Consider the following 17,010-nt stretch of genomic DNA (forward strand, 5'->3'; position numbering starts at 1 on the left):
AGTATCAGACATAGTCCTATTCAGTCAGAAATCCCAAAACACCAGTGCCTTCTGTGTGACCCAGACTTCCACTTCCCTTCCTGAGGAAGGGCAAACGGCATCAGTCATCTCTAGTAATGGTGCCTGAATCCAACTGTCATGTAAGGCTCTTAGGTGTTTTTATTTTACACCAAATGCAAACACTCTACAGGGGGTAGCTAAGCAGAAGCAAAATGTTTAGAAAATAAAATAATAAATAGCTGTATGGAAATTAGCTTTTGAGAGAAACAGTAGGGAATAAATGCCAAATCTGGGAGGAATGGACATGCTGCAAACCAACTACTATGGGTCTGCTGAAGAGCAGGAAATGCTTGCTCCTGGACTGCAGACATCCCGGTCTCCCAAAACTCACTTTAATAGATCCATCTTCCGATGAGAAATAAAATCCGAAACTGAGAAGTTTTCTGTCCCCCCCCCCCCGCCCCGCCCCGCCGAACTTTTAGCAATCATTAAATCTAAACCTCCACATGTATGCCAACTGTGGTATGAATCATCAAAGACAGTTCTTTGAACTCAACCACCAGCATGTACCTTTTCAAAATGTCCTGATAATTCAGTTTCTATGGAATTCACGGACACCAGCTGCTCCCTCTGCTGGCCAAACGCAGCTTTCATTTCCCCAGGATGTCACCAAAAAGCAAATCTCCAAAACACATTGAACTAATGGGAGAAAAAGAATCCTATCTCTTGAAACTTTTAGGATGAAAAACTGTGTTGATAAAAGGGGCAATGAGTCAACTGTCAGAGCGGATTTTTCAAACTCTCTGTAACCTTCAAAATCTCTAAGATTAGTATTGGTGTTCAGAACAGATTGCAACATTTCCTTTGCAGGTTATTTATAACATCTTTATCAAGCAGGAGGATATTAACTAACCACTTTAAAATATTAAGGTGATAAAGAGATCATGCCAACAAAGTCCCCAAAACAATCATTCCATCTTTAAAGAAGAGTTAATGGATCGAATGATTTGCAGGAGTCTCCTGTATTAGCAAGTTTGTGCCACCCAGAGACGAAAATGTTCATTGCCATCACTGCTTCCATTAGGTTTCCTGAAATGAATGAGAGTTGCCTGGCAGCTGATAATTCAGCTCTCCAATTGCTCAGTGCCATCTCTTCATTAAAGTTTCTATTTACAGTTTCTTCAAAGGACAGAAAAATCCATGCTAAAAAGGAAACAATGAGGCGAAGTAAAAATGAACCATCTAAAAAGAAAACCCTTTTAGAAAGGAAAAGAGAGAGAGAGGGAGAGTAAGCTTTTTAAACATCTTGATTCTCTTTTCTGAACACTCAGGGGATGGCTTTCTGCACTCAGATTCCCTGCGTTAATTCTGACTCGGCTTTCGCTGCTCAGACTCTTCTTCTATATCTTTATAGACGCTACGACTTATCCTGTCTTTTCCCAAAAACTTAAAGTGCATCTGAGAAGCTATGTAAAAGTATTTCATTTTTTTGGTGGTCTAAAGCAGAGATTGGCAAACTTTTTCTCTAAAAAGCCAGACAGTCAGCCATCTCTGCTTTGTAGGCCATATGGTCTTTGTCACCACTACCCACCCCTGCCATTGTAGTGTGATAAGCAGCCATGGACACCACATAAATGAATGGGCACGGCTGTGTTCCAATAAAACTTTGTTTATGGATGCTGAACCAAGCACCCACATAATTTTCCATATAATTTTCACATGTCTTGAAATATTCTTCTTTTCTTTTCTTTTTCCCCCCCTAACCAGTTAAAAATGCAAAAATCAATCTGAGCGTGTGGCCATGGAAAACAGGTGGTGAGCCAGATTCGCCCCATAGGCCGCAGTTTGGCCACCTTTGTTCTAAACCTACACCTTTAAGTGAAATGAGTAGCCAGGATGGGGTGCAGACCTCAAAAGGAGCTAGAACACGCGCTCCACCATTTACATAAACCATGGAGAATCTAGTTTTCAAATGACCTACATAGCTCTCTCTCCTCCTCCCAACCCCCGCTTCCCTCTCTCCACCCTCCCCCCCACCCGCCACCCGCCCAAACACGCCGCTCTTGGAATCAGAGGTCCGAGGTGCAGCCATGCTCCCCAGCATCAGGTCATACCTGCTCTTTGATTTCCTGGAGCTTCCGGCTCTGCTCTCTGATGTCATGGAGAAGCTGAAGCGCTTTGTCATCCTCCTGGGACACCTCCATCCGTGCTTGCTCCAAACTTCGCTTTAAGCTCTAAGGAAAGCAAAAATTTTAATAGGGATGCCCTGTGGTGCCTGCTCTGTTTGAAAAGATTCATTAAGGGAGCTGCAAGCTGCTTCGCGGACACCAAGACGGTTTCGGGTGACGGAGCAAAGTTGACAACTTCCAGTTGGTTGCTGGCTCCGGTTTTCATCCTGTAAAAAACCCCTTGGTTCAAGAATCATCATCTCAACCTTGTGACCTCGTGGGTCCAGCCTGAAACTTCATCACAACCTGCCTCCTACCGCCATCTACCTGTCCTACCAGATACTTACTTGTACGTTCAGGACTAAAAACCAATGAGGTCCCTTAGCCTTTTGTTAAACCACCATGGGGACAGCTACAGAGTCTTTTCTGGAATATCATTTATTAGAGGGCTCTCCGGTATAGGTCCCTCTTTCAAAGCAGCAATGACTTCCTTCTTCCCTAGTTGTCATTTAAGACTCCAAGAAGTCTATTTCCACCTCCTGGCTTACGTCTCCTGGACACCTTTCATCCATAAGGTTCCCTCAATGCTTCAGTGGCACTGAAATACATATCTGAAATACAACTTCACCCACCACTGAAAGGCAGCCAAATCTGGAATGGAAACATAGCAGTTATTCTTAATCAGCCACGTTCTATAGATTTCCTTCTCCCTTGTGAAAAAAACTTGAAAAATGTGGGATTCAACTTCTTAAGACTGTTTAACTGGCCACATTAAAAAAAACACCTGAATGAAAAATTTAACGAGACAATGGAGAAGACAGTCTACTCTTGTGAAGGAAAGGAGAAAAAAAAAAAAAAGTCACATGGTAAATAATGACAGAGGGTCTGGGTTTTTACAGGCTGAGTCTTCTTGTTGCTACACTGGTTCTAGGCGATGGAAAACTGATCTTGGGCGGATTTGTTTATTTAAGAGTTGGGTTCCTGAGGCTGATCGTGTTGGACAGGATATAGACCAGAGAGGTTGGGATGGGAGGTGTTAGGACCCTCTGTAGCTCACTGCGGTGACAACTATGACAGTATCCAGGCTCCGCAGCCTACCTGGACTCCTGGAGCCCAGTCTCGCTGTTCGGGGACCTCCCGCCTGGCTCACTGCCAATCACACAACTTGCCTTTGAATACTCCCTCTCTCTCTACTGTCTGCCATTGGCTGTGATGTGCCTCATGAAGCCGTCATGAAACAGGATGAGACACACACGACAGGAAGTGCCACCTCCGAGGGAAGGGGACTTTGGGGAAGGCTCACACTGCATTCTGTGATGTAGGTAGCAAGGTCCTGCTCCAGGAGGGATCTCTGAGTCTCAGAGGCCTTCAGCTCCACCTCCTTCTGACTAAGCACAGCCTCCACCTCTGACACTCTCCGATGTAACCGGGTCATTTCCTGCTCCATCTGAAACAGACACATCGACAGGTTAAAAGGGCCCGTGGAGGTTCGTCAGGAGCAATCAAATCTCAAGCAGCCGCCGAAACCACCTGGTGGTCTGGGCTGGCGTTAATTCGCCAAAGGTTGGGAAGGAGATACCATCGCTTCTTCGCCCGGGAGTGCACAGTTCTTCGTAAGGACAGTCACCAATGCTAAGTCACTCCTCTCATCCAAGACTCGGTTCACACTTGGTCACTTCTCTAGCCCAGTGAGCAGGGAAGCCACAATCATCATTTTTCACCTGTATGCTTTTTGGGTTTAGTTTGGCTTTCTGCACACGTCACTTTAATTTTATCCCAAATCCATCTTGATCCCCCCCATCTCCTTGCAAAGATCTAGAGGACAAATCCAGGACAGGGCAAGGAGATATGTATTCGTCTGCACTCTTAGGAGTCCCAGGCAAGCAGTGGGTTTTATGAGCTTCCAGAGAGCTGCCCCTAGGCAGGAACAGTGAGCGTTAAGAGACGTTGAGCATAGTCAACACAGTGGCCGCAGTTACATAAGCAGGAGTTTTAAAGGACTAAGAAGAGAGACTTCGCATCACTCAAAGCGGATGGGATGCATCTCGGCCACAGGTGAGGACCCACGCCACCTGCCGGAAGAAGCAGACATCTGGCTGGGTCATGCTGAGGAACGGGCCGTTTTAAATCCAGGGCCTCCTCTGGTTAAGATTTAAAGGATTTACGGCAACGTCAAGGCCTGAATTCATCTCCCTCTGAGCTGCTGGAGGCGAGACTTCAGCGAGGGAGGGAGCGCCTCGCCCGCTGGGTATGGATCAGGTGGCTCAGCGCCAGCAGCGGCCCCGGGCGGATCCCTTGGCATAGATTGACGGGAGGATCCTGGAGCAAGGAGGGAGGCCGGCTGTGGAAATAAATACCTTGTGGCACTTGTCCTGGGAGTCTTGCAGCTCTTTGCTTTTGATGAGAAGTTTCTTTTCCATGGAGCTAGTCTTGGCAGGGGAGTCCAGACTTGACACAACAGACCTAGATACGAAAACCAGCGTTAAGGTGGCCAGCAGATGGTTCTGAAAAAGCCGCTTTCAGAAACTGCGGCAGAGAGGACAGACCTGCCGGAGTTCTGTGGCCGTCAACAGAGCTGGCTTGAGAAGCTTCTGATGACATCAAGGCCACGAGGCACAGAGCTGGACAGAAGCAAAAACTCTGGAGGCAGACAGACCTGGGTGTAAACTCAGTCGCCGCTGACCTGAGGCAATGATTCAGCCTCTCTGAGCCTTGGTTGCCATCTATGAACAGATAGGCACTCTGCACCTGCTCTGTTCCACAAACTGTTCCAGGTCCTGGAACAGCTGTGAACAAGATGCACAAGGCCCCTGCCCTCCTGGAGCTGACATTCACAGAGGGCAGACAGACACACACACACAAAGGTTACAGATGATGTCAAAGAAGGAGACGGGTGATATGGTACGAGAGAGGAAATGGGGTCAGCGGGCCTGGTCTAAGCAAAGGTGACCAGGGAGGGCCTCTCTGAGTGGTGACATCTGAGCTGGGGCCTGATGGGTAAGGAGGTGCCAGCCACCAATTCTCTGGAAAGAAGCAAGCTCCAGGAAGGGGGAAAACGGATGCAAAGGCCCTGAGGCAAGAGTGAGCTAACACAGCATGTGCCTAACAAACGTCATTAGTAACTGTGCTGATCAAATTACTGGCTCTTGTATCCCCAAGCTAGCCAGTTTGGTTCTGTTTCATTTTGTAAAAGCAGCTAATGCATATTACGGTGGGCCTGCCCCCACCACGCCCACGTCCCCGATCCCAGGAACTTGTGGATCTGTTACCAGACGTGGCAGAAAGGGACTTTGCAATGGGATTAAGTTAAGGATAAGGATTCTGAGATGGAAGAGATTATCTTGGATTTACTGGGCAGATGCAACATTATCACAAGGGTCCTTTGAAAACCAAAGCAGAGGAGGAAGGGGATGTGACAACAGAAGTAGGGTCGCAGTCAGAGAGATTGAAGATGCTACACTGCTAGCTTTGAAGGTGGAGGAAGGGGCCTCGAGCCACAAAGAATCTGGGCGGCCTCTAGAAGCCAGGAAAGGCAAGGAAACAGATTCTCTCCGAGAGGCTCTGAAGAGTATAGCCTTGTCTGCACCCTGATCTCAGCCCAGCAAAACCCATCTTGGATTCCTGGTCTCCAGAAGTGTAAGGTGATAAATTTGTGCTATTTTATGCCACTTATTTGTGGCGACTTCTTACAGCAGCAACAGGAAACCGGAACACTTCCTGAGCACGGACTACCCACATGGCTCTGGGTCTAACGCTAGATATGTCTTGACTCTTTCTTCTCTATAGTTCTATGAGGCAGATACGATTTATTATCCTCATTCTATACATGGGGAGGCTGCCAATTAATAAATGGCTCCTGTTGGTCTTCACAGAGAGCTGGAGTGAGTGTGGAGGTTGACTGATGCATCCGACAGAATTCCCAGGGTGAGATCACAAAGCAGGGCAGCATGACCTCCCGAGAGAGGGGTAGAAGGAGGCCCTCTCCACAAAAAGGAGGCACTCACCCACATGTGGACATGTACCTCACACACACTGCCACATCCCTAGAAGCCGTTAGTCATGGGCGGAGAGGATACCCATCACCCAGGGCGGCTGCCCACAGTGGTCGGCACCCTGGACAAGAACACCAGGACCGGTGAAGGGCAGGGCCCAGGGAACAGAAAGGCTCTTGTGCTCAGACAGACGTGCGCAGAGCCCACCGCTGCCCCACACACCCATCTTTGTCGCTTTGGTAACAGACCCGCAGGAGCAGTGGGTCAGTGAGCATTCACTTCTTACCAGCAGGTGAAAGTTCTGCTTTCTGATGCCCAAACTACTTCCCGATCAATATCACGTCCATTTCCTGCGGCAACTCAGACCTTTCACCCTGGCCCAGTGGCAAGGGCTGACATGACAGCGCTGGCTCACTGGACCCCAGGGATAGCTCCCTACATGTGCACTGTAGGGCAGCAAAGTGAATTGACACCCAGAGTCATGCTGCTCTATTCAAAATCTGACTCTGCCACTCACTGAGCCTCAGTCTCCTCATCTGCATAATGGGGATAACTCTCAACCTACTTTAAAGAGTTCGTGTGTGGGGCGCCTGGGTGGCGCAGTCGGTTAAGCGTCCGACTTCAGCCAGGTCACGATCTCGCGGTCTGTGAGTTCGAGCCCCGCGTCGGGCTCTGGGCTGATGGCTCGGAGCCTGGAGCCTGTTTCGGATTCTGTGTCTCCCTCTCTCTCTGCCCCTCCCCCGTTCATGCTCTGTCTCTCTCTGTCCCAAAAATAAATAAAAAATGTTGAAAAAAAAAAAAAATTTAAAAAAAAAAAAAAAAAAAAAAAAAAAAGAGTTCGTGTGAGATTAAATGAGCTTATCTCATGGCACAGTGTCTGGCACATTACAAGGGTTCAGTAAATGTCAACCATTACTATTATCATTACCATTTTTATCATCACTACCCATGCAATAGTGTAAATAGCACATGCCTCACAGGTCTAAAACAGTTGCTTGAAATAGTAAAACTCAGGGGGCTGAAAGTGCTCTGTGCTATTACTCACATTAAAACAAATATTGATTATTCACAAAAATGGGCAAGAGGGATTGAAATCCCAAAATAAATCTTCCTTTTTGTTTTAATGTTTATTTATTGTTGAGAGAGAGACAGAGAGAGAGAGAGAGAGAGAGCAAGCGAGCGCACGCGCAAGGTGAGGGGAGAGAGAGAGGGAGACACAGAATCCAAAGCAGGCTCCAGGCTCTGGGCTGTCAGCACAGAGCCCGAGGCAGGTCTCAAACTCACAAACCGCAAGATCATGACCCGGCCAAAGTTGGACGCTTGACTGACTAAGCCACCCAGGTGCCCCAGAAATAAATCTTTTTTTTGTTTTATTTTATTTTTTTTAAGTTTGAGAGAGAGAGCGCAATAGGGGGAGGGGGAGAGACAGATTGAGAGAATCCCAAGTAGGCTCCATGCTGTCAGCACAGTGCTCAACACGGGGCTTGAACATGACCTGAGCCGAAACCAAGAGTTGGACACTTAACCAATGGAGCCACCCAGGCACCCCCAGAAATAAATCCTTTTTCAGATATTACTTTTGGCTAAAAATTTTAATCAAGTTCTGCAGCTCTCACTAGCCTATTTTCCACCTAAAATCTAGCCAAAACACACACACACACACACACACACACACACACACACACACACACACAGAGTTTTTCTTTTCAATCTGAGATGAAATGGGTTGCTTGGTGTGGCCTTGGGTTGTCTTTGCTACTTCCTTTATTCCTGACATCACTCTGGTGGGTAGGCTAGAGAAGACCCAAACCACCTGAGGGAGGGATGGTCCATAGATGGGGTCCTTGGTCCTTTAGTATTCAGGAGGTACTCACATGTCACTCAGTTACACACTGACCTGGGGCAGGGATGACAGATGAGGTCACAACTATCTGCACCTGAGCACAGAACCAGCCCCTTTTAGAAGAACCAAGACAGGGGGTGCGGGATCTTGGGGTGGGAAGTGGCCCCAAAACTTCGATGACACATGGAGGACAGGATCCAGCTGTGTTCAATGTTTAAAGTGCGCTGCTGTGGGGACAAAAGCCGATTGCTTATTCACCACCCCCCGCTCCAAAAAAAGTGTTTCTAGGCCACTCATTAATGGGGCCAAGAATCCAGGGGACGTGCGCCCCCCACCCACCTGCACTCACGGGAGACAGCGAGACGCCCTCCTTGTCCCTGAGGCCCAACTCCCTCCTTCTATTTTGATAGCTGTTTTGATGCTTGACAAATGTTCACTGTTTAGAAGTTCTAAGTACAGCAATTAAGAGCTCTTCAGAAGCAAAGTGCTAAAGAAAATCTTTTTTTTTTTTTTTTTTTAAGAATAAATAAAAATCACACCTAAAAAAAGCTACGGTAAGAATGCTGATTCTGAACCCAACTTGTACCAATAATCCCACAGCAGGAATGTGATTGGAGGACAAGGCTGGGGGTGGAGGGCAGAAAGGTCAACACAGCTTTCTGGAACTTCCCTGGTCTTCAACCAGTCTGCACATTAGAATCATGTGGAAAGCTTTTATAAAGTACCGATGTCGGGATGCCTGGGTGGGTCAGTCAGTTAAGCGTCCGACTTTGGCTCAGGTCATGATCTCGCGGTTCACAAGTTCGAGCCCCCTGTCGGGCTATGTGCTGACAGCTCAGAGCCTGGAGCCTGCTTCTGAGTCTGTGCCTCCCTCTCTCTCTGCCCCTCCCCCGCTCACATTCTGTCTCTCTCCCTGAAATAAACATAAATAAATAAAAAATTTAAAAAATAAAGTAGCGACGTAGGGTAGTAGAAATACTCCATGTGATACTACTATAATGGTGGATACATGTCGTTACACATTTGTCCAAGCCCACAAAATGCACACCACTAAGAGTGAACCCTAAGGTAAACCATGGACTTTAGGTGATGGTGACATGTCAGTGTAGATTCATCAACTGTAAAAAGAGCACCCCTCTTGGTGTGGGATGTTGATGATGAGGGACACTGTGCATATTTGGGGGCAGGGGGTAAATGGGAAATCTCTGTACCTATTGTTAACATTGTTGTGAACCTAAACTTGCTCTTAAAAAAATAGTCTTTAAAAAACAAAAACAAAAACAAAAAAACCCCCTGATGTCCAGGGCCCAACCAGACCAATTAAGCCAGAGACTAACTGGGAGTAGGGCCTGGGCAGCACTTTTGTCAAGCTCTCCTGTGATTCTAATGTACAGAGAGGATTGAGAATCATGATGCTAATTAATAAGAATGGACCTGTGATTTAGGGTCTAGGTTTTTAAGACTCATAGTATGACTGTCCCCAACAACTGGCTCCAGGTGGCATTTTTGGCCAGGCCATTTCGTATTGGTGCCTTTTGGTCACTCTTTGAGTGGGAACACAGTTTTGAAGTTAATCATGGTGGGCTATCAATTTCAAAACAATGTACAGATTTCAGACACTGATTTAAGACTATTCCTACCCCCATTTTTAATAAGTCAACTGCAATATACCATTTCCATGAATTACTTCTGTAAAAGAAATATACTAGAGACAAGTATGGCTCAACATATTTGTATTCTATTTATTTTTCACGTAGACACCTAGTTAAGAAAGTCAGAAGTCCTGCCCTCAAACAACTAACACTGCAGGAGAAAGAATTAATGTCACTATTTGTCATCACTAATAGTGCTCATTTATTGAGCACTTAACTATGCATCAGACACTAGATACTTTACAGATTACCTCACTGAACTCACTCAACAATCCAAAGAGGTGGGCATTGGCATCCCATGGCAATGAGGCAAAGGAATAGCTGACCCTATGGCCTCTATGTGCTCCTAGCCCATCAGGATGATGTGGGCACAGGTGTGGTGCAGGAGAGCTGGGTTTTGGTTCAAAGTTGGGCTCTGGAACCCAACAGCCATGGGTTCAAATCCCAACTCCGCTACTACTCGGCTGGACAGCCCCGGACAAACCCAAGAAAAGCAACCTGAGAAAACAGCTGCATAGACCCTGAGAGCTCACAGAAGAAAGGGAAATGGATCACTCAGGGAAGGTAACATCTATCCGTGACTGGCTGTGTGCAATCCTGGGAAGGCAAATCCAAGGCTGAGCCCAGGACAGTCCAGGTGCCCAAGAACATCCATTCAGGTTAGACCACAGCCACCCCCCAAAACAGCTCAACGCACACACAAAAGCAACTCTTCCTCCCTTGTTTGGCAGCTCAGGGGGGTAATTACATAGGAGACAGTACAGACGTTAGAGGCCCGGGCTGGTTCATGCTCCGGGCTCGATGAGATGCAGTACAATGAGGATGCTAATAAAAGAACATGCAGCCTGCCCACACATTGCTTGCCTACTCCTCCTGGCCACATCTCGGATACACAGCCAGTTATACCCATGGAGAGAAAAGGCACTTCTGAGCAGCGGGTGCACGCAGCCACCCACCCACACACAGCAGTGCTGTCTCTTCAAACATGAAGCCAAGTTTGGGTTTTCCTCTTTTTTCCAGCTTCTATTTTCTAGAAAAATTTACTCTGAAATCAACATCTCGTCCTGATATACACATCTGCTTTATAATTATAGAGGCACAAAGAGTATTAGCAGAGGTAATGGTGTATGACACACAGAGGGAAGGTCGGGCTTGGTCGTTTCCGCTGCAGCAAAAAGAATATTTTCTTAAAATGTGTTAGATGTGACCTAAAAATTGCTTTCCATGTAACTTGAACATTTAAGTACCAATGATAAAAAGAAGTTTTCCCGATGTCTATAATAATCCACAGAACTCAAAAAAAATGCCTTAATACGCTACCAAGAGAATGCTTCATATCAAAAGAAAATACAATCTGTACTTCCATCCTAAAGAAAGTATATGTATTGAGTACTCTCTCATCACTGCTGTAATAATTAAGGTCATGCATAAGCATCAAGCCATCCATTTATTCGCTTAAGAATAGGATCCTAAGACCATAGAAGATGCCACCAGATCACTGAGAGCATAGATCACAAATCACAGATATTCTTGAGATAACCAAGAATGGATACTTGAGTCTAAACCGAGGGGATTCAAAATTAGCTCAGCTGAGGGCCCTACCTTAATTGTGGCCAACAGCACTAAAAATACATGCAACTGCAAGATGTAATATGGTGCAAAAAATAAAACACTCATCAGCATTCTGTTCCAAAAATATATTGGCTTTTAAGATTGAGCATTCTGAAATTTATGAACTAACTTTATAAGCCCATTTCAAAATACACAAGCAGTGTCCGTCATGAACACTTGGAAATATTAAAAATATTGTTCTACTAAAGTTTCAGAGTCTAGCTGGCTTTGGGGCGCTCCCACCAACCCACACACATCACGTATGCATACACACACACACACACACACACACACACACCAGAGCAGTGGTCTCCAGTTGGATTAGAGCATTTGCTTTGGAATGATTGATAGGTAACTCAAGAATCATTTACGGGGCGCCTGGGTGGCTCAGTCGGTTAAGCGTCCAACTTCAGCTCAGGTCACAATCTCACGTTTGTGGCTTTGAGCCCCACGTCGGGCTTTGTGCTGACGGCTCAGAGCCCAGAACCCGCTTCGGATTCTGTGTCTCCCTCTCTCTCTGCCCCTCCCCCACTGGCACTCTGTCCCTCTCTCTCTCAAAAAAATAAAAAAAAAAACATAAAAAAAGAATCATTTATTAAAAATCACATTATTAATGAAAGTGTAGACTCGTGATTTCCAATACAGTCTCCACCTCTAAGCCAGTGCTAGCTCTGTGGGTCACCGTCACTGACAGACTTCCACCTCCTCCCTGGATGGCTGCAGTGACCTAACCAACCTCCTCGAGTCCAATTCTTGTTGCCCTTCCATCCACCACACAGCGGTCAATGAGAACCACATCTACCATGTCCCTACTCCAAACCCAAACCTGAAGACCTGTCTTGCCTCAACTCTGACCCCACTCCCCATGCATCCCGAAGCTCCAACTACCCCACCGGGCTCTGTGCTCACTGGATGCCCACAGGCTAGTCTCGGCCTCAGGCACCAGCATGGTCATAGAACCCCTATCCCGGGTTCTAATTTCTTCACAGCCCTCACCATCATCTGAAAATCTTTTATGAACTTATTTATCCTCTGTCTCCCCCAACAGAATGCTAGCTTCTTGAGAGCAAGGACCTTGTCTGTCAGTTACGCCATAAGCCCTAGAACATATTTGTGGAGGGAACCAATGCGTGAATGAAGGGTATGCCAAATATTCCTGTGCACCAGGCAGCCTCAGTTTAAAGGTTACAGTGGCCAAGGGAATCCAAACAAGTCCACCGAATTAACGTTGGCACGATAAAGCTTTCTGGCCCTCGCTCGGGAGATGCCCAGACACGCTGGTTCTAGGACAGCAGTGTCACGATGACACACACACTGTCCCCTCCAGGGGACACTCAAACACTGGAGGGGGCGGGGAGTGCATGACACCCAGGTTGGGCACAGCACCAAGTTCCAGACTCCACTGGAAACCGGATCCGACCAGAAGCCTTGAGCACGTTTTAGGGAAGGAGCCGGTTTAGCCAACACATCATGGACTCCATTCAGAGTAAAAAAAATTGGATGGAGATATTAGGACATCTGTCAGGCACCCCACGTGGAGCCTGATTCTCTCAATGGGCAGAAACCAGCAAGATGTCTTTATAAACTCAAGCAGGGAAGAAAGGAGAATTGAAAGTATTCCTAGGCCCATCCTCATCCCCAAAATAACAAGACTACAAAATGGACACTCGCTCCGCTCCAGGTGCTAACGCTACATGCTTTGTGTGTTCCTAGCAGGTGGGCGCTGTAACAACTCCCACTTTATATACCTAAGGGGACTGATGCTGGGAGAATTTAAATGGCCTCATTCACACAGGTGGTGAGAGGCAGAGGCTAGAACCCACATCTACCTGATTCCAAAGCCCGGACTTCTAATGAGTGTACCACAGTCTGTCCCCCGAAATAAAGAATATTTATGTCAACTCTAAAGTTAAACGTGGGAAAAGTTGGCCACTCTCTGCCACACGCAAGGTGTGAACTTTAGTAAGTGACCCAAGCTCCATGAGCAGTATCTGTATCTGTAAAAGATTGGGTGGCTGAGATTAAACGAGAATGTTTGTCAAGCACTTGGAATAGTGTGTGGCGCAGTGAATTTTCAGTCAGATCCACTTTCTCACCTTTATTATTAGGCTAGCCTGCAGGTCCCGCATAATCCAGGGAAATCATGAGTGTTAGAGGCAGAAGAGCGCAGTGGTTCTGGAGGCAGCCAGCTATGGGTCTACGTCTTAGATGTGTTACTACCTGCAAGACCTCAGGAAAAGACCTTACCCCGGCTGAGCCTCAGTGTCCTCATCTGTAAAATGGGGATCACACCTGCTACCTCACAGAGTCATGGCAAGACTGTGAAGACTTTGTGAGCTAATGCATGTAAATGCATTCAGCATAGCTCCGGGCACACAAGAAGTGCTCCATAGAGGACAGCATCCATTAGCACTTGTATAAACTGTGCAGAAGGAATTGGCATAATCCCTGGCTACTTTAGTGTAATTCAATTTGAAAAATGTTCTTTGAAGACCTTCCAAGGGCAAGGCACTTTTTCAGGCAAAAGGTGGAAGACATGGTCCCTGTCCTCAATGAGCACTGAGCAATGTGACCAGGCACAGGGGACAAGAAGGAGGTACGAATGAAAAAGGAAGGCTGGGGGTCTTGGCATACCAGGCTTGAATACCAAGTTCTGGAGTGGCCATTAATTCTGTGCACACTGTGATGCCACTGAAGGTCTGAGCAGGAGAATGACATCATCCAACTTGTGCTTTGGAAGAATTCCATCCTCTGTGAAGAATGGATCAGATCTGGGAAAACTGGAGGCAGAGGAATCGGTTAGGAGACTACTGCAATAGTCCAAGCAAAATTCCATGAGGGGTAACGGTAAGGACAGAAAGACGGGCACAGATCCAAGTATCATCCTAGAGGTGTAACTTAGAGGACTTGGCAAATGATGGGCTGGTGGGGGAGATGGAACAGATCTCTTGTCTACAAGGCTAGAAAAAGTGGTAGTTTCTCAAATGAAATGAGAAAACCAAAACTGGCACCTACTGGCTTACTGAGTGAGCACACAAGTCTGTCTGTGTTGGGAGGGAACAGAGTACAGGGATGTTGAGAAACTGGTAGAACGTCCTGGCAATAATGAACACAGGACATTCTGGGAGGAAGGCCACGGGGAAAGAAGAGTGTAAGTCAAGGAACCGAATGAGATCAGCAAGAACGGGCTAAAAAGGTTAACTGAGGATGGAACTTGAGACAGTGCAACATTTCAAGGACCTGGAACAGACGATGACAGCCAAGAAGCAGTGAGATTGGCAGTCAGAGAGGTAGGAGGGAAACCCGAGTTTCCACGAGGCAGAAGTGAAGCCGGCAGAAAGTTTCAAGACACGTGCGGTAACTGACGATATCGTGTGGCACGGTGGGGATCACTGGCTTTGGTGGTTGAGTGCAATCCATGGCTTCTCAGGTAGTAATTCCGTAAGGTTGTAGAGACTGGAAAAGAGGCACAGAGTGCAGGCTATTCTTCCAGGAAGCTGGTCAGAGAAAGGAAGGTGACAGAGGTCAGGAGACAAAAGACAAGGAAAACAGAGAGAACGGAGAGAAATTCACTTAGGCGACGGAAGAAGTGCCAAACTGGCGCAGAGCTTGGGAACACACAGCACCATTTAGTCAATTACTGTCTTCTTAAGGGATCCGAGGCAACCATGCAAATTAGCATGTGTAGGCCAGCAAAAAACGCACTTGACAGATCTTTTGGAGTCTAATCTTCAGGATTGGGCTAGGCTCGTTTGGATTACATTTCCTAAAGGTATCTTTAAGACAAACAAGAAGGCGGCAGAATGGTCCTGCCAGGCCCGCGAGGCAAGCACGCACAGTCTAAATAGAGAACAGAATAAGGCAAGTAGAACAAGATGTGCTTGACTAAAGGAAAGAAGAAATGGAGTGAGTGAGAGGACAGAACCCAACTCAACAAACAGAGGTGAACATCAGGTATCCGGTCTGGATGACAGTGGAATAGAAACACCACAGGGCACTTGAGGGCAGGAACCACGGGCAGGAGCTAGTTACGGTTTTTGAAACTGGGGAAGCACAGAGGATGCACACCTTTGTGTACCAGAGCGCATTCTGTTATTGTCGCTATTTTTTTTTTTTTTTAATCAAAACACAGACGAGGCTCTTTGCAAGGGATCTGGAGGTAGCACACACAATAACAAACAGCCCCGGGCCAGATGTGGAAAGGAAGATAGTTTTTAAGGGAAGACTCCCCACCATCCTAAGTATTTCAGTAAAAAGGAAGTAGGACTGTTTGGAGCATTCAGGCCATCTTCCCCTGGAATAAGCCATCGCCAAGATAAATGACAGAAGGTAGCTGAAAGTACAAAACATAGATTTGCATAGACATGGATCACAGAGTCACCAATAAATTGAAAGCTGCAGCCACAAAAATGATTTGGACCGATTCACCAAATGCTTATTGAGCATCTTGTATATGATCGGCCTGAAGACATGGTGGAGAGCAAGGTCAATGCAATTCCCTGTGAATTGCTTACACTCAAGCAAAGAAGAACTTTCAGGGAGAGAGTATATCTGCGTGCATTTATGTACACACACACACACACACACAGACACACACACACACACACACACCAGGGAAGAGTCTTGAAATGAGAGGAAGAAGAAATTAAAAAAAAAAAAAATCCAAGAGCTACGTAGTCTACCTACTCAAAAAATTTGCAGAGATTGAAAACAAAATCCAGCAATTAGTCTGCTTGCCAGCTCTCATTCTGCCCTGACTCCAACCCCATTGCCCATATCATTCCCCACACTGGGCCTCCACTTCCAACAAGCACGTAAACCTGGGGACCCCACACAAATCTCCTAATTTCTCCTTTGGGCAGCATTGATACTTGGCAGCACAGCACAGTGGCTAAGAGACTCTGGAGCTGCCACATTATCTGGGTTCAACTTCCACCTGAGCAACTCAGAGCTGCCTGACCTTGGGGTAAATTGCTTAATCTCTCCGTGCCTCAGTTTCCTTACATGTAAAATGGGAATGATGACGGATCCTTCCTTGTAGGCCATCGTGCAGTTTAAATGAGTCAATGTGTGTAAAATGCTTAAAATAGAGTCTGTAACAGAGTTGGTGCCCTATAAGGACAAGCTTTGTTACCACTTGACCCACTTGAAATGTTCTCTACATTTCTCTCCCCTCACCCAAATCCACTGGTTTAAAAAGTCAGATATTTTACATCCCATTAGTGGGCTCACACGCTCAGTTTCCAACACAGGCATTTACTGAGGATCTACCATGTCCTGTGCTCCAGGAGAACTGGGATCAATCAGACCCAGTCCTGCTCTTGAGATCACAGTCAACTTGGGGAAACGGACAGACATTCCAATGAAGATCATTACCGTAACTTGGCAAGAACTATGAACTGGCATTACCCATTAAGCGTCTCCCACAATGGAGGCTGCCCTCCTGTCTTGACTCCTAAAGCAGTCAGGTATCCCATCTGTACCATGATATTCTGCAGGAAAGGTGTTTGCTCTGTGTCCCCTGGACTATTTCACACATATGTGCCTTGACTTGTTCAACTTGATAGAAAGGAACCCGTTCTGGGACTGGGCCTCCTAATTCTGTCCCCCAGTCCACTCCATCCCCACGACTACCTCTTACCTACAGGTATCTGGCAAATGCATATTAACCTGTGGTTGGTTAGGATGTTTAAGCTTCTCTAGCATTAAACTTCCAGGGCCTGGGAAGCTGGGTTTCTGCTCTG

At 46.7% G+C, this 17,010-nt stretch overlaps 1 protein-coding gene across 14 annotated transcripts in view; it reads right to left on the reverse strand.

Annotated features, from left to right (window-relative positions):
- CIT (citron rho-interacting serine/threonine kinase) overlaps positions 1–17,010 on the reverse strand; it is a 168,862-nt gene that overhangs the window by 80,337 nt on the left and 71,515 nt on the right. For all 14 annotated transcript variants that reach the window (XM_042911697.1, XM_042911708.1, XM_042911707.1 and 11 more), the window contains 3 exons: positions 4,526–4,631; positions 3,472–3,615; positions 2,115–2,234 (listed from right to left, as the gene is read on the reverse strand). In XM_042911697.1, coding sequence (XP_042767631.1) covers positions 2,115–2,234; positions 3,472–3,615; positions 4,526–4,631 — 370 coding nt within the window. The remainder of the gene's footprint in view (positions 1–2,114; positions 2,235–3,471; positions 3,616–4,525; positions 4,632–17,010) is intronic.

The sequence above is a fragment of the Panthera leo genome, chromosome D3 (genome assembly GCF_018350215.1).
Source record: "Panthera leo isolate Ple1 chromosome D3, P.leo_Ple1_pat1.1, whole genome shotgun sequence".
Lineage (NCBI taxonomy): Eukaryota > Metazoa > Chordata > Mammalia > Carnivora > Felidae > Panthera > Panthera leo.